Raw genomic sequence first — 23,723 nt, 5'->3', positions numbered from 1 at the left:
GATTTGAGGCTGTAATTGCTGCAAAAGGTTCCTCAACAAAGTATTAAGCAAAGGCTGTGAATACTGATTTACATCTGATTTTTCAGGTTTTTTATTTTTAATAAATTTGCAACAATTTTAAAAACTGTTCATATTGTCATTATGGAGTATTGTGTGTAGAATTTTGAGGAAATAAATCATTTTAATCCATTTTGGAATAAGGCTGTAGCATACAAAAAATGTGGAAAAAGTTAAGTGCTATGAAGACTTTAAATATGCACTGTATATGTGCTCAGCCTATATAAGTACAGCCCCCACAAATCTCCCATTGAATTGATATTTTCTATAGGAAGCTTTACAATATTATATTTGTGCATATACATTAAATTAGTCAGCACTGAAGCCAAATCTGGAGCTTATCTAACAAAATAACTTATAATACTGGTTCAAAAATTAGTAGCCAAAATGTACAGTATAGGAAAATATCAAAAAACATTTTCAAAAATAGCAAAATTCAAAAGAAATAAAAAGATATACAATTTTGTTAAAAAAAAAATTTCATGTTTTTTTTGCAATATTTTGCATGAATTTAAATAATAATAATTAAATAAATTATCTTTCAATTTCTAAAACTTAACTTTTTTTCTTAATTGGTGATTCAAACCTTCAAGTCAAAACAAAAATATGGTTAATAGACCATGTTTTCAGAAGACTCACACAGACTGCGTGAAAATTGAATGATGGCTGCCAAGACATATCCTGCAGAGTTTTGTTTTTTTATTCTTTGCCATAATGATCTATTTAGAAAAAGTAAACACACAATTACATTAATCCCTTTCAACAAAACTTTAATTGCATTTTAAACCAGTGCATGTATAATACATACTTTATTAAATACAATTATATGATTAAAAAAGGTAACATCTTAATATTAAATAATTCAAGATGCATCACAATTTCAAAAATTCAAAGGATAATATCCCCAACCTGGTGTTATTTTAACCTGAATTATGTCATTATCAACACAAAAGGAAACGTCATTATCTTGTTTCCACAGTAGAAAGAGTGATACACGCCTGGAACAACATCAGAATGATTTTGGCTGTAATGTCCACAAGGTAAGAAACATTCCCTCATGGTCAATTACATCACAAAGAAAACAAAGCACCACAATTTTAACAAGTAATCCATGTCATCATAACTTCACTCCTCTCTCCAAAAAGAGCTGCTGCAGTTTCTCCTCAATTGCTGCATTGGTGCCACGAAGCCCTTTTACCACTTGAGATGCCCATTCAAAGTACTCTTGAACCCTTTGTGCTGACCAGCCTATCAAAAAAAAAACAAAAAAACAAACAAAAACAAGAATGTTCTTACACAAGTTTAAAAATTACAGGTAGTAAATATTTTGATAGTCATCTCAATATTTCACCTTCGGGAGTGCAACGATTAAGGTCTCGTAAGTTATACAACTTGTCCGCTAGCTTAACCAGCTTGGCCTGATGGCTGCAGTGTGGTGCGTGCTCCACTTGCTGACGTTTTCTTTCTGCTTTAGGCAGCGACTTGTCATCGGTCACCTCCTGGACAATTCTGGCCACTGTTGCTCCAAACACAGACTCCAGCTCTTCAAAGGTGGTGTCGGTGTCCTCCACTGTGTCATGAAGCAGTGCTGCCTGCATCACAGGTGCATACAGATCAGTCACATAAATGCATTTGAAACATTCTGTTTCTGTCTCTGTAATCATTTTGTTCCATGAATTAGAAGGATAGTTCACAGCCCAAATCTAAACCTTACTCACCCTATAGGTGTTCCAAACATTTAAGAGTTTCTCTTTTTGTTCAAAGCGATTAACAATTGAGAAGGCATTCAGTGATTTCACAAGAATAAGCAATACATACAAGACGTGCTGATTAGACAAAGGAACTGTTAATACTCAGATAATTAAGTGCCAGAGTAAGAGGGAGGGTTTTTCATATAAAGAGAGAAGTGGGTTTCTACAGGTGGTTTGTCAAGTCCACTCACTTGTGTAAAAGCACATTTCATAAAGATATATATATTTTTAAATTAGATATACAAACATAAGATACATAATCAGATATAGAGTGATTGTATGCGTCTGGTGCAAATGTGCACAACTGGTGCAAGCGTAGGTTAAAGTGTGAATGTGTGTGTTTTCTACAGGTGTTTTGTCAAATCCACTCACTTGTGCGAGGCACACTCAGAATCTATGTTTTGAGGTTGTCGTGTGGTGTAAAAAAATAGTATGGATTTCACATTACAATTTCCAGCATTCTTCAAAATATCTTATTTTGTGTTCAACAGAAGAAACTCAAACTTGTTTAAAACATGTGGGGGACGGATAAATGATGACAGAATTTGATTATTTCTATTTTTGTGAGAACCATCCCTTTAATTCCTTATTATTTCTTTAGAACTTTATAAAACAGGTTATTATTAAAACACAGACCACACTTCACAGAGAAGCCAGAAACACATTTCTGACTCACTTGTATGACTTCGACATCTGTGATTTCACCCTCATGACTTAAAATCCTCGCCACCCCTGTAAAGAAAGGAAAACACCTTTATTTTCTGACGTCTGTCGAAATATATAGGACGCATGAACTGCTTTGTAAATTACCAATCGGATGATTTATATATGGTGTGCCTTCAGGATCCTTGCGGCGCTGATTACGATGTTTCTCCGCGGCGAAATTAACCGTTTCTAGCAGCACTGCAGTCGACGAACAATTCATGCTTACTTCAAACTAGAAGTAACTAATAGGTAGAAATTGAGTCTATAATAGCTTATAATGCTTTGTGAATATATTTCACAAGAGTTTATACAGAATATATATGTCACTTATAAATTAAAGAACTATTTTTGACCTTATCTATGAATTTTGGTTATGGAAATCTGATGTTGTGAGTCCGCCAGACTAAGATGTCCGTACGGAAACTAACGTTAGTGTAGTGATATTTTGATTCGTGGGAGTTGTTCTTTTGAGTCGGATCTTTTTAACGAGTCAATTCTCTGGTTTACAAAACACATTCTTTGAGGATTGATTTTTGCTCAACCTTATTATTTACTTTATTATTTCATCACTAATAACTATTTTTAATTAGTTCTGATACTAAGGATTACATTTCCACTAGTCAAAACATAAATTCTTGATGTCAATAATTATGTTACTAATCACATAAATTATTGATACAAACAAATAAACAAATAAATACACAATAAAAAGCAAGCAAACAAACAAACAAACAAACAAACAAACAAACAAACAACAAATAATCTGCTGCTAGTAAAAACAAATGATTGCATATGACAACTGTTAAGGCGTGGTTTGCTGAAAAGAATCACTGAATTGACTTTTCTGTTCGAAAGAACCGACTTTCTAAAATGATTCAGAATTTCACTGAGTCAGCCGTCACATAGCAAACCCACTTCCGGAAAAGGTGTTCGAGGTATTATACGAAATTACTGTATTTTATTTATACAATAATTAATGAATTTGCATGACTATATTACTGTTATTATTTTGGCTGAAATAAGTAAGGATTTGACGATTCTGTTTGCTGACAAGCGGTGTAAATAAAACACTAACCTGAGCTGCTGTATGAAAACCAGCCTTTAGTGACATAAGCAGAATTGTGACAGGAGTTGTTTACATTCAGCATTCGGTACATGCAGCTTCCACATATCGGAGGGGCAGAAATGCTTAAACACAAATGTTTTACATGTTTGTCCAGCTGTCAGGATCTGTCCATATGGCACAGACAGAGAGGAGAGATGCTCCTGAGCTGCCCGACTTCTCATTGCTCAAAAGACTGGCAAGAGACCAGCTCATCTTTCTGCTGGAACAGGTGAACAAAACGTGCACAAAAAAGAAGCTTTTTCTTGTGTATTTTCATTGTTAAGTGCCAACATGTATTGTTGTTTTTGTTTTTACAGTTGCCAGGGAAGAAGGATTTATTTATTGATGCAGATTTGATGAGTCCTCTAGATCGAATTGCAAATGTCACAATCCTAAAGGTGTGTTATCTTATACAACAAGGTTTGGGAAATGATTTGCAGTTTATATAATTTTTTAGAAAGAAGCAATATACACACACACACACACACACACACACACACACACACACACACACACACATACACACACTAATAATTTAACATCCATATCTGATTTTGCCTTGTAGCAACATGAAGTCGACAAACTATACAAAGTTGAGCTTAAACCAATCGTCAGCAGTTCAGACCAGTAAGTAAATTCACATGTTCATTAAGGGAGTTTTGGTTATACATGGGTTCTTCTTTAAAATATTCATATTCTCTCTTGTGTACAGGCTGTGCTTTCTCATACGTCCTAGAATACAAACTGTGAAGTGGATTTCAGGTTGGTACTGTTTGGAGTTACATGGCTATATGCAGTTGAATGCAAAATTATAATCCCATCTGTGAAAATTTTGTTATTAAATATTTTCCAAATGAGGGTGGCACTGTGGCTTAGTGGTTAGCACTGTCGCCATTGCACTGGCATTTGCATGTTCTCCCCTTATTGGCGTGGGTTTCCTCCGGGTGCTTCAGTTTTCTCCACAGTCTAAAGACATGCGCTATAGGTGAATTGAATAAACTAAATTGGCCGTAGTGTGTATGTGTGGATGCAAGAGTGTATGGGTGTTTCCCAGTGCTGGGCTGTAGCTGGAATATGATGAATAAAGAGACTAAGACAAAGAAAAATTAATGAATGAATTTTCCAAATGATGGTTAATGGAGGGAAGGACATTTTTACAGTTTTTGCTATACAAACTTTTTATTCGAGAGAAGGATTTTTTTTGTTTAGCTGGAATAAAAGCTGTTTTAATTATTTTAGGACTAATAAGAAGTAATTTTTTATAAAAAAAAATTGGTTACAGAACAAACCACTGTTGTCCAATGACTTGTCTAATTAACCTAACTTGCCTAGTTAACCTAATTAAGCCTATAAATGAGACTTTAAGCTGATTAATAGTATCTTGCAAAATAACTAGAAAAAAAATATTATGTACTGTTATTATGTTGGAGACAAAATAAATTATTTATTGGGAATTAGGTAATAAAACTGTTATGTTTAAAAAATGTATTGACAAATATTTGAAAAAAAAATAATTCACAGGAGGCCTAATAATTTTGCCTTTAACTGTTGGTATTGTATGATTTTAAAAAAGCATTAAGTATAGTTTGATAATTTGTTTTAACTTCTTTACAGATTTAGTTAATTCAGACAAGGTAGCTGGACGATTCAGAAGATATAAGATCATATTTACCCCACAAAAGGTAACTAGTTTTTCTATAACTGCACTTTATAACTTATACCTGTTGCTATTGCACTGCTGGTTAGACCTCAACTGCATTTCGTTGCATTGTACTTGTACATGTGTAATGACAATAAAGTTGAATCTAATCTAATTTAAATTTAAATTATCTTGTGCTTTGGTAATCATGTTTAAATGTGCTACATATTTATTTAGATTTCTGACTGTTAGGTTATGATCTTCTTTACAGTTTTATGCCTGTGAAACAGTTTTGGAGGAACAGGGTGTCTATGGAGGTGAGTTAAATGTGCTCAATGTTTCAAGCTTTATTTTTAGCTACATTTGACAGACATTAACAAGGACACTCTTTCTCAGATGTTACAACCGATGAATGGAATTTCTACATTCTTCCTCTGGATGACGATATCCTCAGCTTAGAGCTGCCAGAGTTCTTCAGAGATAACTTTCTGGTATTGATGTTATTGATGCCATACATTGTGTGCAAAATAACAACACTTTTTATTTTTTAAGTGTCATGTTTTGAACTTAAAGGGATAGTTCACCCCCAAATGAAAAGGATATCATCGCTTGTTTAAAACCTGTTTGAGTTTCTTTATTCTGTTGAACACAAAAGAAGATATTTTGAGTAATGCTGACTGCTGGCACCCATTGACCTGCTTTCCTTTATGAAAAAAAGAGCTTTACCTCGCATAAAAACAGATTAAATTCAATTCAAGTTAATTTGTATAGCGCTTTTTACAATAAATATTGTTCCAAAGCAGCATTACAAAAGGTGCCCATGAGGGAGAATGATGAGCTTATTATCATTTAGAGTGAACTATCCCTTTAATGCAGGGGTGCCCAAACGTTTTCTTATGAAGGGCCAAAATCCAAACTTCATTGAGGGCTGTGGGCCGAAGATAAAAATAGCAAACTGTATTACATTAAAGTTTGTCATGAGTAATTTATGTTCCTATATATATATATATATATATATATATATATATATATATATATATATATATATATATATATATATATATATATAAAAGACTAGAAAACATTGCTTTATATGAACTAATGCAGTATAATTACTAAATAATATAGATATAATGAACGTATTACAATAAAAACAAAATAAAATCCAATTTATTACACAATGGAGTTCAATGCCGAATAATACACAAGTCGAGCTTTTGCACTGATTTGCTTGCGATATTTTGTGCATTGTCCTATATCCGTTGAGAAACAATATTTCCTTTTTTTTTATCTGATTAATTTACAATTTTTGAAATGTTTAATTTCAGTTTGCTTTTTTTGTAGCTCAACTCAACAATAAAACAAACAAAAAATGTTCCGTTAAATTCAAAATGATGATTTCTGTTAAAAGCATTTTCCCAGATGCTCTCCTTCATTCTCCTTCTCTTCTTAGATAGAATGGTGGGCCAAATCAAAGGTTATCATAGGCCAACTTTGGCCCACAGGCCCAAGTTTGAACATCTCTGCTTAAATGCTTTGTTGAAGAGAAAAAAAAAACATGAATGATAACTTATGTGTTGGATATGTGCTTCACATTGTGTGTAAATAATAACGTTTGTATTTATAAGGAGGGAGACCAGCGCTGGGTGACCACTGGAGGGGGTGCTTTACATCTTTTACAGTCTGTCTATGGTTCCTTCTCAAAGGTTTATGGGATTGGAAGATGTGCCAAGGTGAGGATTAGTAGACAACTTTACCTTCAAAAAGTTTATATTTCAGTTGATGAAATGCAGATTTACATGCCATATGTCTTTCTATAAAGATGGTGTATGAATCCTGGAGGGAACTAATGGAGGAGGGTGAACAAAGAACAAGACAACCTGAATTTGCCAAAGTATTTCTTATCGACAGAGGTCAGTAATTTGAAATCAGATGCATTTGCATTTTTTTCACTTGTGGAATTGTGTCAGAGTTGAAATCTTTCGTTTTTGTGTCCACATTTAAGTAAACAAAATGTAATTTTATAAATGCAGAAATGATAATTATTTAAAGTGCTTAAATTAATGTTTCAAAACTCCTTTTTTTCAAATAAAAAGTCAAAATATTATTACATCATCACTTTGCGTGACAGATCTATACATGTAATATTGAAACAATATTCTCATTCTGACATACATTTAATAAAATGAATAAAAGAATGAATTAAACTTAATGTGATTACATTTTATACGATTAAAAGTTTATTTTTGTTAAATAATATTTGTACAAATTTATGAGAGCAAAGATTTAAATGAACAATTGGTATTTATGGGCTGTACTGTACTGGGCTGTATGATCAAAATTGTATTTCACAGTATGAGTTTATTTTACTGTAACCATTTCTTTCACAATATAGATTTTCTAAAGGTAGTTATTCCAGAAAATTCACAAAAGGGCTTTATATAATAAATGTGCAAAATAAACAAAATATGACTTAAGATGAACAACAACTGCATCCCACTGTATGTCACTTTTCAGTTTATTGTGGACAGAACTTATTTATATAAACACTTCTCAAGAAACAACTTCTTACAGATATGAAATATACAGTATGCCAGGTGAGTAACGAGAAAAAAATGTAAACAATTTGAGGAAATATCAAACAGTTTTTTTTCCCTTCAAAAATACAAAATATAAACGATTACAATTTCAGGCTGTTTCTTAATTCCAAGAACGCAGAGAACAAACCTGTTTTCTTGTAAAGGCCGGTCTTGCCAGGTCACCTTGGAAGAACGAACTCAGGGGACCGCGAGAACACAATGCGTCCTGTGAGAAATAAGATGCTGCGTTTTTCCTGATGGTCACATGACCTTCACGCATTTTTAATGGAAAATGTATTTAAACATTACAGCATTCATACAACGGTTTATTGTTTTGCCCTTTTTCACAATATATACTATGCATAAAGGCTTTACAAATATATGTTGCACAATACAAGTAAAACAGATTTTAATATGAACTTTAGCAAATAAACACCCTTAATGTGTTTATGCCTTTATTAAGATTTTCATGGTGATGTTTATATTCACCGTTTCATTTAGGAAAACTTCTGAGGTTAATAAGTTAAATCTCTGAACTTTAATACTAAACCTATATAAAATGCTGCACTTCCCACCTCCAGTCGCAATGACTTCTTGAGCGAGTTTAGTGCTCAAATCTTTACGTTTAATGGTATCTCTGAACTTTAATACTAAACCTATATAAAATGCTGCACTTCCCACCTCCAGTCGCAATGACTTCTTGAGCGAGTTTAGTGCTCAAATCTTTACGTTTAATGGTATACATGGAATAAACCATTTTTTTACAGTACACAATGTATTCTGTGGTAACATTCAGCAGTGAAAATTAAACCACACTGAACTGAACTACAACTCTGAAAACTGGACTGACAGTTTCAATTTAATAGAACTTCTATGCTAAGCTGCTTTGACACAATCTACATTGTAAAAGCATTATAGAAATAAACATTAAGTGAAGTGGACATATAGCCCAGCCCTTACCAATACTGTGATCATTAAATAGTTTTTATTTTGACATCAAATTTTTTTTTTTAATGTGAATATAAAGACAAGATATTTTGATATAGAAACTATTCTTACATGTATAGATATGTAATGGGTGTCTTTTGTTAATTGGTAACACTTTACAATAAGGTTCATCAGTTAATGCATTTACTAACATGAACTAATCATGAACAACACAAGTACAGCATTTATTAAGCATAATTGAACATTTACTAATGCATTATTAACATCCAAGTTCATGCTTGTTAACATTAGTTAATGCACTGAGTTAACATGAACTAACAATGAACTAATGTATTTTCATTAACTAACGTGAACTAACATGAACAAATACAGTAGTAAATGTATTGTTCATTGTTTGTTCATGTTAGTAAATGCATTAATTGCACATTAACTAATAAATCTTATTGTAAAGTGTGACCTGTTAATCTTGGTAAAATTGTATAGTAATCATTATTCATTCGCTCAGAAAAAAAACCTTAAATTAAACAGGACACATTATAGTGCAGAAAATATATATATATATATATTTACCCAATTACAGTTTGCATAATTTTATTAAATATGTAATGACAACTTATATCCAGGTCTGATTTTGCTGTTTTAGATGTGGATTTTGTTACTCCTCTCTGCTCTCAAGTGGTTTACGAGGGATTGGTGGATGACATTTTCAGAATAAAATGTAGTAAGTCATCAGAATCCGTTCACAACATGTTTAGCGAAAACATTCTGAAATCTTTCATTCTGAGATCTTCAAGTTCATCCCTTGTCATTTGTTTATATTGTTAATAGGCAGTGTGGAGTTTGGCCCTGATGTCACTTCCTCTGACAAGAGTATCAAAGTGATGCTTAACTCTCAAGATAAAGTAAGAGTCACACAGACGTCATTAAGTTGACCATGATTAGAAGCAGCTATGTAAAAAAAAACTTTCTTTGTTTTGATTCATCAGGTGTTCAATGAAATAAGGAATGAACATTTTTCCAATGTGTTTGGCTTTTTAAGTCAGAAGGCTAAAAATCTTCAGACCGCATATGATGTAAGTGTCATGATGTAAGGCTACAGATGGCGTGTGTTTTTGTAGCGCACATTAATGTAAAAAACATTTCGACATTTTAGCAGTGTGACAATAAAAAACAAAAATGCAAATTGTTAACAGAAACGGCGTGGGATGGACATCCAGCAGATGAAGGCGTTTGTTGCAGATGAACTGAAAGGACTCAAACAGGAACATCGTCTTCTTAGTCTTCGTAGGTTTTGTATACACTACTATTAAAGATTTCTGAATAATAAATTAATACTTTTATTTAGCAAGGATTCGTTGAAAATGGTCATAAGTGAAATAAGTAAAATAATTTGTAGTGTTATATGTTAATGTTCCCGTGAAATTTGCACTTTTTTTATTTGATGTTTGACGTAATCTCAATTAAACATGTAAAGAGGGAGGGGCATAGAATAGCCCCTCCCCTTTATAAAAAACAGCCAATAGTGTTTTGTTTAATCACATCTGCCAGTGAGTGTGGTTGAGCTCAAGCGTATCAAATGAAAAGCAAATGAGAAACGTCTTGAAGTAGGTGGGGCAGGTCAGATACTAGGAGCATTTGATTTGATGGGAAGCTGAAGTATGAGGAGGATGTTTATATCAGGTTTATATATTCTAAATGTGGATTTAGTTTGTTTTGGAGTACACTACCTTAAAGATATCCGCAAAGCTAACATATTGATACTAAAATCTTAATTTCACAGGACCTTTAAAGATGATTAAAGAATCCTGAAATTAACATTTTTCCTCCGTTATAGATATTGGTGCAAGCGAATCCATAATGAAGAAGAAAACAAAGCAAGATTTCCAGGAATTGTTGAAAACTGAACATTGTAGGATTTTTTTTTTTATTGATATGAGATCATTCAATACATCGTAGCTATAACTTTACCAATTTATTTATATTTTCTTCCCTTTGTTCATCTTTTAGCATTACTTGAAGGCTTTGAGATCCGGGAATGTATTGCTTACATTGAAGAACATATCAACAGACAGGTATGAGAAATTAAAGATTACACTCTAGTATAATGATGCTACAATAATAATCATGCTTGAGAAACTCTTTCTATCAGGTGTCGATGATTGATAGCCTTAGACTCCTTTGTCTGTTGTCTATCACAGAAAATGGTGAGTCTGGTTTACGCCTTTATACTAAATACATGATTTAGGTTTGTTTATGTCAGAATCTTTTGATGAATGATTGCATTTAATCCTCCGACAGGCCTTCTGTCCAAAGACTATCGATCTCTTAAAGCTCAGTACCTTCAGGTATGTTGTCATTTTAAAATGTACGCTTATGAGTTTATTTACATCACTCGTCATGAATTTGTATTATTACTTGTTTTTCTAAAAGGAATAGCTCACCCAAAAATCTACATTTCTCACCATCAGGGCTTAACATTAACTTTTTTGACCACCAGCCAATGTGGCTAGTAGTTTTCCATCATTACTAGCCACTCGCCATTTTCACTAGCCACAATTTTATTGTTGGGAAAATATATTTTATACACATAAATATGACTTTGACATGCTAAAATTACTTGATTTAGAGTTTGCGTTATCTCTACATGCCTCCTCATGCATTTCACTTTTTGTGTGTCGTGTATGAGCTTGCTCAATAATCATGAGCAAATGGGTCAGGGTTTCATATATTACAATTAGTTTTCATAAGCCCAAAATGAAGGGTTTATCCAATTTATCTCTAACCACACCATAAATAAACAGTTAATTATTTCTTAGCCACAAATTTTTGAAAAATGTGTGAAAACATGCTAAATATAACTGAATACTATACTTTTTATTTAACAAAACATATGCACAGTCATATGTCCTGGCTAAAGGTCCCAGATCACCAGTTAACCACATAAATGGGGAGTTATTCTCCCATTAAAGCCATGTTATTGTAAAAAATAATAATAATTAAACCATATTAATGCAAAAGAATGCAGGTAAAAAATATACTGTGTGATAATAAAAGGATGATCGCACACGCATGGTTAATGATAGGCCCATAAATGATCTTTTCAAAGAATGGTTAAACCGATAGCAACTGGCGCTGCTTACAATAAGTCAACTCTGGAACTCTTGAAAGCAGCAAACTGTAGGTGCATGTTCCTCCCTTTTGTCCAGTGTATTTGAAAGAGAATCGATTCTCGTAAGAGAAAGAGAATCGTTTCTACACACAGTTGCTTCGCAAAAGGAAACGGGAGCGCGCACAAGTTATAAACAGTCGTGCGCATCACAGCTGTTAGCGCGAGTGATTATCATTCGGTATTCACCTGCTTTGCTCACGCGAAGTTGTGAACGCAATTATTTTTGTCAATCGTGTTGCTTCTCGATCGCCTGTGCATGCATATTGGACCATCCTTATTGTCAAACCCTGCTTTTAAGAATTATTATCTGGGAAAATTATTTTTAACCAGCCAAAGTGGCTATGGAGTATCTGTCTTACCCGCCACCGCCGAAGTCTACCCACATTTGGCGGATTGGCGGGTGCTAATGTAAAGCCCTGCTCACCATTCATTTAATCAAAAATCACTTTTATGAATTTATTCCTTCTGTTGAACGCAGAACAAGATATACAAAGATTGTAGGAAAAAAAGTCCATAGTAGGAACAAATGAAAAAAGAATGTCTTCTGTGTGTTTAACAGAAGAAATTAAAATGTTTGGAACAAATAAAGGATGAGTAAATAATGAAAGAATTTTCATTTTTAGGTGAACTTTCTCTTTGAGTAAAATCCTGAAGTGAATGATCTGAAATTACTCAAGCTATTTTAGCAAACATGGGCTAGATGTACAGAAAAAAAATTCATATGCATTTGTTTGAGCTTCACTTCAAATGCAAACATAGAAGTACATAATCTCAGAGAGTGTGCGGTAGAACACAGCAAAAATACTTTTCTTACTTAGATGTTTTGTCTTGTTTCTTGTCCAAATATCAAAAGAATCTTTATCTTAATTTCAGAAAAATATTCTGTAATTAACCAAGTTTTTCCTTAAAACAAGCAAAAGAATTTGCCAATGGTTAACACTGCAAAAAATGCTTTTCTTACTTAGATTTTTTGTCTGGTTTCTTGTCTAATATCTAAAAATTCTTAAATCAAGAATAATTTTCTAGACAAGCAAAACATATTGTCTTGTTTTAAGAAATAATCTGCCAATATTAAGTGAGTTTTTTCTTAAAACAAGCAAAATAATCCGCCAATGGGGTAAGAAAAATAATCTTATGTCAAAAGGAAAAACAAGATTATTTTGCTTACCCCATAATTTGCTTGTTTTAAAAAAAAACTAAATTCTGACATATTATTTCTTTTGCCTGTCTAGAAATGCTTTTTGATTTAATTTTTTTTTTTTTGGACTAGAAACAAGACAAAAAACATGTTTGTTAAGAAATACATGTTTACAGTGAAGAGAGAGAATTTTGTCCACTTCTGTTTATTTATTGTAAATATTCTAAGAAAACAAACTTCGGTCACGAATACTCCCGAGATTTAGTATAGTAGTAAAATATGGCAATGTTGATGTATTTGGTCTTGGCGGTATAGATCTGCTACACTGGTGCTTTGTTTATTATGGTAGAGCAAATACCACGACCTGCTTCTGCTAGTATATACACAGGCATGCCGTCTCAGAATAAAACACGCTGCTGCAAACATAATATATATGTAACCCCCCGTAGCAGATCTAAACACAGGTGGAGCTGAGGTGGAGAAGGGTCTCCGAAAATGCGCCGCAGCTTGACAGCGTAAAATGACATCGGGCATTTAAACTGATAAGGAGCAAGCTCATTGGCTGCCGAGGTGACAGCAACCAATGTCCTGTGCCATGTAGTTAAGGACGCAGGAACAAATTAGGTGAACCTATCAACCTGTGTGCGCATTGAGTTTCATGGAAGAAATTTCACATATACAGGGTGGGCCATTTAAATGGATACCCCTCTATAAAATGGGAATGGTTGGTGATATTAACGTCCTGTTTGTGGCACATTAGTATATGTGAGGGGGCAAACATTTCAAGATGGGTGGTGACCATGGTGGCCATTTTGAAGTTGGCCATCTTGGATCCAACTTTTGTTTTTTCAATAGGAAGAGAAAACTATGGATACTGGAAGCCTCTGCTGGCATTTCTCCTGCGGTGTTGCTATCAGTGTGTGAAGAGTGGGAGAAGAGGGTTGAATTGACAATCCAACACAATGGGCAGCACATTGAACACATTTTATAAGTGGTCAAAAACATGTAAATAACTCATGAAAGAAGGAAGTTACAATAAAACCAAGCACACCATTGAATTTCTTATGAAGTTCCCAATAAGTCTGATGTGTCAAATGACCCTCTTCCTATTAAAAAACAAAAGTTGGATCCAAGATAGCCAACTTCAAAATAGCCACCATGGTCACCACCCTTCTTGAAAAGTTTGCCCCCTCACATATACTAATGTTCCACAAACAGATCGTTAATATCACCAACCCATTTTATTAATAGTAATAATAATAATAATTCCTTACATTTATATAGCGCTTTTCTGGACACTCAAAGCGCTTTACACATGGGGGGAATCTCCTCATCCACCACCAGTGTGCAGCATCCACCTGGATGACGCGACGGCAGACATTTTGCGCCAGACCGCACACCACACACCAGCTGATTGGTGGAGAGGAGACAGAGTGATGATGCCAATTGGAATATAGAGATGGTTAGGAGGCCATGATGGACAGAGGCCAGTGGGCAGATTTGGCCAGGATGCCGGGGTTAAACCCCTACTCTATTTCGAAGGACATCCTGGGAGTTTTAACGACCACAGAGAGTCAGGACCTTGGTTTAACGTCTCATCCGAAAGACGGCGCTCACTGAGCAGTATAGCATCCCCGTCACTATACTGGGGCATTAGGACCCACACAGACCGCATCTTGGGCGCCCCCTGCTGGCCTCACTAACACCACTTCCGGCAGCAACCTAGCTTTCCCATGTGGTCTCCCATCCAGGTACTGACCGGGCGCAGCCATGCTTAGCTTTAGTGGGCGACCATGTGAGAGTTGCAGAGAGCTAGCTGCCGGCAAATCTAATGTATCCATATAAATGGCCCACCCAGTAGATCACCTAGGCATTAGTTCATTCATTCATTTTCTTTTTCGGCCTAGTCCCTTTATTAATCTGGGGTTGCCACAGCGGAATGAATCACCAACTTATCCAGCACATGTTTTACGCAGCGGATGCCTTTCCAGCTGCCACACACCACTGGGAAATCGCCAAGGCATATTATGTTATTTTTTTGCACTTTTCTTGGCAGATAGTATTGGCCAATGTTGAAATGAGCTATATCTGTAATTTGCACATGGTCATTCACAGAACCAAACACTCTCATTTCTGGTTCTATGGGATTGTAGCCTCATATTTATTTATTAAATCAGGCCCTATATCTTCAGTAATGCCGTATGTTGTTTGTCTTGTTCAGAGTTATGGTATAGAGCACCTACTGACGTTTGCAAACCTGAGGCAGCTGGGACTGTTGGAAGAACAGCAAACTGGAGAAACACTGACAGTCATGGAGAGTAAAGTAGGGAAACTTGTCAATGACAAGACTGCAGGTGAGAATGCTGACAAGTGCAATTACTCTGTTTTTCTGTTTTTACACCTGCTATGAAAGGGAGAGTTGAAACAAAGCCTGTCAACATTTACTCACCTTTAATTTCCAAATCAGTTTGAGTTTCTTTCTTTTTCTGTTGAACACAGAATAACCATTGATTTCCATTTACGTAGAATTTGTTTTTCCAACTGTGGAAGTCAATGGTTGCTATTTTGTGATGATTATATATATATATATATATATATATATATATATATATATATATATATATATATATATATATATATATATATATATATATATATATATATATATATATATATACATACATACAGTTGAAGTCAGAATTTTTAGCCCCCTTTTGATTTAATTAAATTTTTTTTCATATTTATAATATATATCCCAAATAATGTTGAACAGAGCAAGGACATTTTCACAGTATGTCTGATAATATTTTTTCTTCTGGAGAAAGTCTTATTTATTTTATTTCGGCTAGAATAAAAGCAGTTATTATTTTTTTAAAAACATTTTTGGGACAAAATTATTAGCCCCTTTAAGCTATTTTTTTTCTTGATAGTCTACAGAACGAACCATCGTTATACAATAACTTGCCTAATTACCCTAACCTGCCTAGTTAACCTAATTAACCTAGTTAAGCCTTTAAATGTCACTTTAAGCTGTATAGAAGTGTCTTGAAAAATATCTAGTAAAATATTATTTTCTGTCATCATGGCAAAGATAAAATAAATCAGTTAATAGAAATAAGTTTTTAAAACTATTATGCTTATAAATGTGCTGAAACAATCTTCCCTCCATTAAACAGAAATTGGTGAAAAAAATAAACAGGGGCGCTAATAATGCAGGGGGGCTAATAATTCTGACTTCAACTGTGTATATATATTTGGGTCTTGAAAATAATAAAAAGAAGCTCATTCTTGTTTGAAAAAAGTTAAGGGTGATTAAATGTTGGCAGAATTTTTACTTTTGGTTCAACTATCCCTTTAAAATGTATTTCTGTCTTTCTGATCACAAGGAAAACACTAATCCAGGTGTAAATGTTTGAGCTTGTCCACTCTAGACCAGTGGTTCCCAAAGTGGGGGTCATGGAAAAATGAAGGGTGATTTCTAAAAATCTAAGTTCATTAAACCGTTAAAATGATCATATTTTATCCATAACCTAGTGAAGATAAAAATAGTAGTTCATAGTTACAGCCTTTTTTTTTAGTAGATTGTGACCCTTTGGGTCATTACATTATATTGAAGACACAGCAATAGCATCAGATGCAGCAGATTAATTTTATGCCACCAGGTTAAACTTATGGCACATTTACAGCACTAACATACATAAAAAATAAAATAAACGAAGAATAAACTTGGGTCTATTGGTGTGTGTGCACCATTAAATGCAAGGTTTCTATATTAATAACCACCTCAGAGGATTTTGGTAGTCGCGAGTCACTGGCATTGTTATTTTTGAGGTCACAGGCTGAAAAGTTTGGGAACCCTTGCTCTAGACCAACTCTAGAGGTAGTTGAAATCAGATTGCTTTTGGACATATGATCATTATGGGATGCAATGTGAAAAGTGCACTAAAACAAATATTCATACCTGCTGCATTGTATCAAAAGGATTATGATCAGAACTATAGTACCATTCAGTACCATTCACATTCATTGAGGGCCTGACAGATTTTGTCACTTTTTTTGTCAGCGAGTGATTTTTTTTTTCTTTCTCATTTTTAAAAATCATCTGTAGATTTATGCAGAATGATTTTAAGGGTATAGAAGCTGAAAACCTAAAAGAAAAAAAAAATATATTGACTTATTTTAAGGTTTACGATTAGAAAATATTCCGTTACAAATTATATTGTACAAAAATGCTCCAAACCTTTGTAATTTGACCAATAATTTAACTGCAATAAATACACAACAGCTTATATACATAAATATACACATAAATAAATGTACTTTTTCATAAGTAAACAAATCTGTGATTTTTGTTGATGTTGATATCTGAGGGTGTAGATTTTGTGTTGGCCTAAGCCATGTCCCATGTTAGTTTTGCAATGAACACTCTCATGAAAGTGGTGCAAAGCATGAAAAAATAAGACAGAAGGGTCTTGCTTAAATCTAAACAACAGTGGTCACCCTAGACACTTCTAAACGCATGTTAACAACACTTGTGATTGGTTCCCTTAAAATGCACTTTAATACCAAGTGAAAACGGGGCTTTTATTGTGCTTTTTCTTGCTCTAATTTGTATTACATTGACCATTATGTGCACATTCATATTAGTGATGTTTCTGTTTAGGGAAGCTGACGGATGCCTTCTCCTCACTGGCTAAGAAGAGCAATTTCCGAGCTCTGAGTAAAAGACTGGCTCTGGTTAGTTCATATATACAGTTTACTAATCACTAAATACAACCAAAAACATTTTCAAATTATGATTGATTATTTATATCCTGATCGTCTAATCTACTTGTACAGGTGCCAAAGTCTGGTGAGGAATATGACCTTCGCGTTCCACGAGACATGGCTTATATTTTCAGTGGTGCTTACATTCCCCTGAGCTGCAAACTGATTGAACAGGTAACACTTTAACCGCTTATTGCTGTTATTCAGCTGCCGATCAGCATTTTACAGGGTTTGCTTGTGGCCTGTGCTCCCGCAGGTGCTGGAGAGAGATGGGTGGACAGGTCTGGAGGAGGTCACACGCATGCTGAATGGACAGGACTTTGCTGTAACAGGTTTGAACAAAGTATTTGTTAAGCATAAAGGTTAAATGTTGTTGTTAATGTCCGTGTGAAATCTAGATTCACAATGTTTATTTTGCAAGAACAATTTATTTGCATTTAGAAAATTTTAAGGGCGTCATGGTGGCTCAGTGGTTGCAAGAAGGTCACTGGTTCGAGTCCTGACTGGGCCAGTTGGCGTTTCTGTGTGGAGTTTGCATGTTCTCTACATGTTGGCGTGGGTTTCCTCCGGGTGCTCCGGTTTTCCCCACAGTCCAAAGACATGTGCTATAGGTGAATTGACAAAACTAATTGGCCGTAGAGTATGTGTGTGAATGAGTGTGTATGGATGTTTCCCAGTACTGGTTTGCAGTTGGAAGGGCATCCGCTGTGTAAAGCTATGCTGGAATAGTTGGCAGTTAATTTTGCAGTGGTGACCCCTGATGAATAAAGGGATTAAGCCGAAGGAAAACGAATGAATGAAATATTTTATATACATAATGACATTACAGCATATTTTACTATAACATGACATAAATAAAAGGAGAAATAAATGTAAGCGACACTATTCCATCAACTTCCAGAGAGTACATGGTTGTATCAAGTTGTCCTTATGCATTTCTACATGGTTTTGAATATAGTTTATAAAATGATACCACATGCTAGTGAACTTGCTAGTGAGCACGAAAAAAATTATTTTTATTGAAAATCTAACTATTTGCTTCCTCTCTGGAATGGCAGCCCTTCTCTGATGATGTCATTTTGACGAATTGATGAAATATGCATGGCCACGCCCCTCCAGCCTTTAGTTTGCTGCGAGTAAAAAATGAGGAGCTGACAATAAAACTCTGCCCCTACTCAATATTACATTTCAGTTGGAAAGACATTATCATATTGGAATAAAAGACTGCCGCCTCTTCTAGTTTAGGCAGAGTTTGAGCTTTGTGAAATAATTTTAAAGTGGTGGTTATAAAATATATTAATAACTCATTAAAAAAACTGTTGTGTTTAGAAATGTATTAATATATTGTACATGTGGCTTGTAGCAGGTTGATGGACATAGCGAGCAATGCCCAAATGCAGCCAAACAATTAGTTTCTTTAAACCCACATTGTAAAAAATGCAAGGTTCCACACAATCGAATTGAAAATCCTTCTCTTCGTGTATAAAGCCCTACATGGTCTAGGCCCTCATTATTTATCCCAACTAATTGTTAATTACACTTCTCAAAGACACTTGTGTTTCGCTTATCAGTTTTTATTAAAAGTTCCAAAGGCCCACCTCAAAAGTAGGGGCAAACGCGCTTTTGCCATAGCAGGTCCTCGCCTCTGGAACGCCCTGCCATTAGAACTAAAAAAGGCTTCGTCGCTGCCTATTTTTAAGTCTAAATTAAAGACGCATTTATTTTCTAGGTCTTTTGAAGCATAAGTCCTTCCCTTTCAGAAGGGGGGGGGGGGGTAATGGGAGTGGGGAGGGGGATCAAAACGGTCATGTTCTTAATCGAGGTTAGTTTTGGTCAACTGTGGTAGCATCTTTTAATTAGGAAAAAAATATTTTTATTATTTTTTTATTTTATTTGCTCCTTTATTGACATTCTTTCTATGTTCCTTCCTATTATGTGCCTATTGCTGTTTTAACTGTTTTATGCTCATATCATGTGTTTATTTTCTCTCTGTAAAGCACTTTGTGCAGCCTTGTGGCAGTTGGAAATGTGCTATATAAATAAATAGAACTTAAACTTGAACATTCCATCACGTTGTCATAACACATATCGATTAAGTTAGCTTATTAGTTTTTACAAATGTAAGTGGATTGAACATAAAACAAATAGGTTGTCCTAAAAACAACTTCAAGTATTGTGTTGTTTCAGCTTATTTTATACAAGTAGTTTAAACAGACAGCAAACAGAATTTTGTGAGTGCTTCAAAACCAAAGGAAACAACAAAAAACAAGCTATAAACACTGAAGGCTTAAACATATATATAATATGCATATATAATAGTGAATTAGACAAAGGGATAATGAGTAAATTAGATAGCAAGATGGTGGAGACAATATTGATGTAACGATATCAGAATTTCACGGTACGATAATACCTCTGTGTGAATGGCACAGCACGGTATTTATTAAATAATTTTCAGGAAAAACAAAACTAATGAAGATTCGAAAAAAGTGCCAAAAGTGTTTATTTACCTTAGCACTGAACATATCAATGACATACAAATTAGCCGTCTATCTGTAAGTTTCGAAACAGGAACTTCAATTTTTCAATTTTAATAACAAAAACCTATTAAACCATATAAAAAAAATAAAGTTTCAATTAAGTATTGTTGAAAACTCATCACATTCAACATTTAATCACTCACTCACTTTGATAGAGATGGGCTTTTTAAGGAAAATTATCATATAACTATAATCTGGTAAAAGCTGGGATCTCTGGGCATGTCCCCTGCAACAGAAAAAAAACCCTCTCATTTGGGACTGAGGATTCTGGGACAGAGAGATATGATTTAGCCGAGGTTGACAGCAGTGGGTAATGTTGTGCATTGTCTTTCCACCACTTGAGAGGACAAGCCATGAGTGAGATAGAGGTGTCTAGACAAGTCAATGTCTGCATCAATCTAACAAGAGTGCTGTGTTTCTGCAGTCCCCATGACTGTTTTTAGTCGTATTCACTTATATTTCACCACAGTCTGGCAGTGCCTGCATACTGGTTTTGTCTTTGTCTGTCACCTTTTCTCCTTTTTCGTATCTTTTTAGATAGAAACCGAAATGCTTCCACACATCCGATTTAAAACCCGCTTTAGGTTCGATCATTTCCAGCCATTTTTCTTCCCCGCTACCAGCAACACACTTCATTTCCGCATTACTGGATCTTTAGTGACAACAGACCGCAAAGGATGATGGCCACGCCTAGGCTGATGGGAATTGTAGTTCCCGCTACTTCCCGTTCGCTTCATTCGCCTAAGCAAACTTTTCTCAGAAATATAGTTTTATTGAGTCATGCGCCTACGGTAATATTGAAAAAAATTACAATTGCGGTATGACCGTATTTACAATATTGTTACATCCCTAGGAGACAATGAACATCCAAGGCAACTAGTAACTCAGGAAAGTGGGGAAAGCTAAACTAACGGGGAGTGGCTGGAATGAAAAAACACAAGGGCAAAACAAATAAACACTACGATTAGACAGGGACTGTAACAACCTTTCACATCTTTTACATCATCAGTTTGTTTGCTGTAGTTTAGAAAAATGGTAATAAAATGATGGCAAGTCCTCAGTACTTCACAGCTTAACAGAACAAAATTGTCATGATAACTATCAATATTTTGCTGGGCCAGCCTTTCCCTCAATGACAGCATGCAGTTTCGGCTGTGAGCCAGGTTCATGCAAAACCTGAACTTCAGTATTTTCTCAGACTTATTGTAGCAGCTTCTTCAGTTCCTGCTGGTTTGTAGTCCACTGTATAAAGATTGTTTTGAGGTATAACTTTCACTTACATAAATGAACAGTCGTGTCTTGTATCCACTAGCAAAAAATATTTTTAAAAAGATACCTAATCTTGGTATATTTTTAGTTTCTACTTTATATTAATATTTAATTTGTTTGTTTTTCTATCAAGCCTACCTTTTCCTCTTATTTGCCCCTCTTGTATTTTTAGGTGGCAGCAGTAGTTCAGAAGCCAGGAACAAAAGTAATGGTCAAAGGATCATCCTAGTGATGTTCCTTGGTGGCTGCACTTACTCTGAGATCTCTGCACTCCGATTCCTCGGCAAGGAAAGAGGTAAAATACTGAAGAAAGCATTTTTGCCTTTTCATGGTTACTTAACAATGTGGTTAATATAAAACTGTGCATTTTAAGGTTGCAGATTCATAGTGCTCACAACAGCCATCACCAACAGTGGACGGCTTCTGGAAGCTTTACTGGATAAACATGTTTGAGTCAACATTCCGCAGGAGGACGCTTTATGACCAATTTCAGGACTGAGCACGAAGGACAGAATACATCCTGATTGTCTTTGACATCAGAATCACCACTAAACACAAATTATTTTCACAGGGGATGAAAATAACATCAAAAATCTGCTTTATTGTTTATCCCCTCATGTCATTCCAGACTCGTTTTAAGGGATAGTTCACCCAAAAATAAGAGATCTGTCATTGTTTACTCACCCTTGTTTTTTTTTGTTCTGTTGAGGGAAAAATACTGTGGAAGTCAGTGGTTTTCAACATTCTTCAAAATATCTTCTTTTGTGTTTAATAGAACAAAATATTCAAGCTAGTATAGAACCAGTCAATTGTGACTGAATTTAAATTGAACCATCCTAATAACTGTGTTTCTTTCATGGAACATACAATCTGACATTTTGTAGAATGTTTGTCTTGATAGAAACTTTATGGAACAAAACACAGAGCCAGCTCTTAATATATATTTTTGAGGTTGAGTAAATAACGACAGGATTGGCATTTATGGGTGAACATCTATCCCTTTAATCGTCCACACAGGTGTCATCTGAATTTATGGACAGAAAAGTGTCAAATGTGATACAGTTCTGCACTTTATAAAAATGTTTGTACTCTGTTCATAGTGTGCAGATTCAACACATTAAAGTTACTGCTGTCCGCTGTGACTTTTATCTCTGGTCAGCTGTTATTGAGTACACTGTGAAGTGGTGCATTGCCCTGATTTAGTATTGCGTATCTTTTTAAGTTAAACTTAATATGTTTATTTTATTTTTCAAATACATTATGAAATAGTAATCTGATTTCTGCAATTGCCCTGATAAGAATGAACCATAGTTAATTAATTCTACAGGTTGTTTTCACATGATGTCATTGATGGTGAGCAAAATTCAGATGGAGGGTAGGAAGTAATTCTTCTACAGTGGAATCGCTATCAGAACATCAAAATATTTATCTTTTATAATGTTTATAATTGTTAAAATCAGCCAAAAAGATAAAGGCCAAACAGTTTTTATAGACTTCCAAAAGTTTTTGCTCATAAAGTGGGGAAAGTTCAAAAACTTGCTGAAAAACAGAAGAAAAGGCGGCATGTAATAAACCTTTTTCAATACATCCATGTCTACAAACTTTTTTGAACAAGATGATTCGTTTGACAAAACCTACAAAGATTATATACCGGCCTGGCTATTTGTATAAATATGTTGATGTGTTGTATAAAAATCAGATACAAACACCACTACACTTATACAACATCCAGGAGAATATAAAAAATGTACTCTGCCATGTAATTACTGCAATGGAATCTCCATCTTGTTTTGCAACAATCCATGTCAGTGGTGTTGCTAAAAAACTGCACAAAATTAAAGGGGGTCTAGTGACACTCCTGGTGAGTCTCCTTCTTTTGCTCCACTCCAATCTGCAAAAGACAGCACCAACAGATCTCTACTGAACAGATCTCTACAGTATGTAACCAGTGCACGCGGAGCAACTGTTAGACTTTTCACTTCAGAGCCTCACGAGAGACTGAAGAGAACCTTCTGCTAAGCTATCAGTATCAGAAAGAAATCAGTATTCCATGTAG

At 34.7% G+C, this 23,723-nt stretch overlaps 2 protein-coding genes across 2 annotated transcripts; one reads left to right on the top strand and one right to left on the bottom strand.

Annotated features, from left to right (window-relative positions):
• Window positions 1–810: 810 nt before the first annotated feature.
• Window positions 811–2,931, bottom strand: hddc3 (HD domain containing 3). The gene is given in 4 exon segments (NM_001017835.1): window positions 811–1,305; window positions 1,409–1,649; window positions 2,485–2,540; window positions 2,619–2,931. Coding segments are annotated over 4 exon segments (543 nt in total). The 5' UTR covers window positions 2,734–2,931; the 3' UTR covers window positions 811–1,174.
• A 501-nt stretch (window positions 2,932–3,432) lies between these two features.
• Window positions 3,433–22,815, top strand: vps33b (VPS33B late endosome and lysosome associated). The gene is given in 24 exon segments (NM_001014348.1): window positions 3,433–3,448; window positions 3,734–3,847; window positions 3,936–4,016; window positions 4,184–4,245; window positions 4,331–4,380; window positions 5,233–5,300; window positions 5,529–5,574; window positions 5,654–5,748; window positions 6,886–6,990; window positions 7,080–7,170; window positions 9,428–9,505; window positions 9,613–9,686; window positions 9,771–9,857; window positions 9,978–10,068; window positions 10,619–10,693; window positions 10,792–10,856; window positions 10,934–10,988; window positions 11,083–11,129; window positions 15,313–15,445; window positions 17,755–17,828; window positions 17,931–18,032; window positions 18,115–18,190; window positions 21,840–21,962; window positions 22,041–22,815. Coding segments are annotated over 23 exon segments (1,854 nt in total). The 5' UTR covers window positions 3,433–3,448; window positions 3,734–3,751; the 3' UTR covers window positions 22,121–22,815.
• Window positions 22,816–23,723: the final 908 nt, after the last annotated feature.

This window comes from Danio rerio, chromosome 7 (genome assembly GCF_052040795.2).
Source record: "Danio rerio strain M-AB ecotype USA chromosome 7, GRCz13ab, whole genome shotgun sequence".
NCBI classification, from domain to species: domain Eukaryota; kingdom Metazoa; phylum Chordata; class Actinopteri; order Cypriniformes; family Danionidae; genus Danio; species Danio rerio.
Note: the sequence above shows the minus strand (reverse complement) of the source record. Positions and strands in the feature narration are given on the sequence as shown.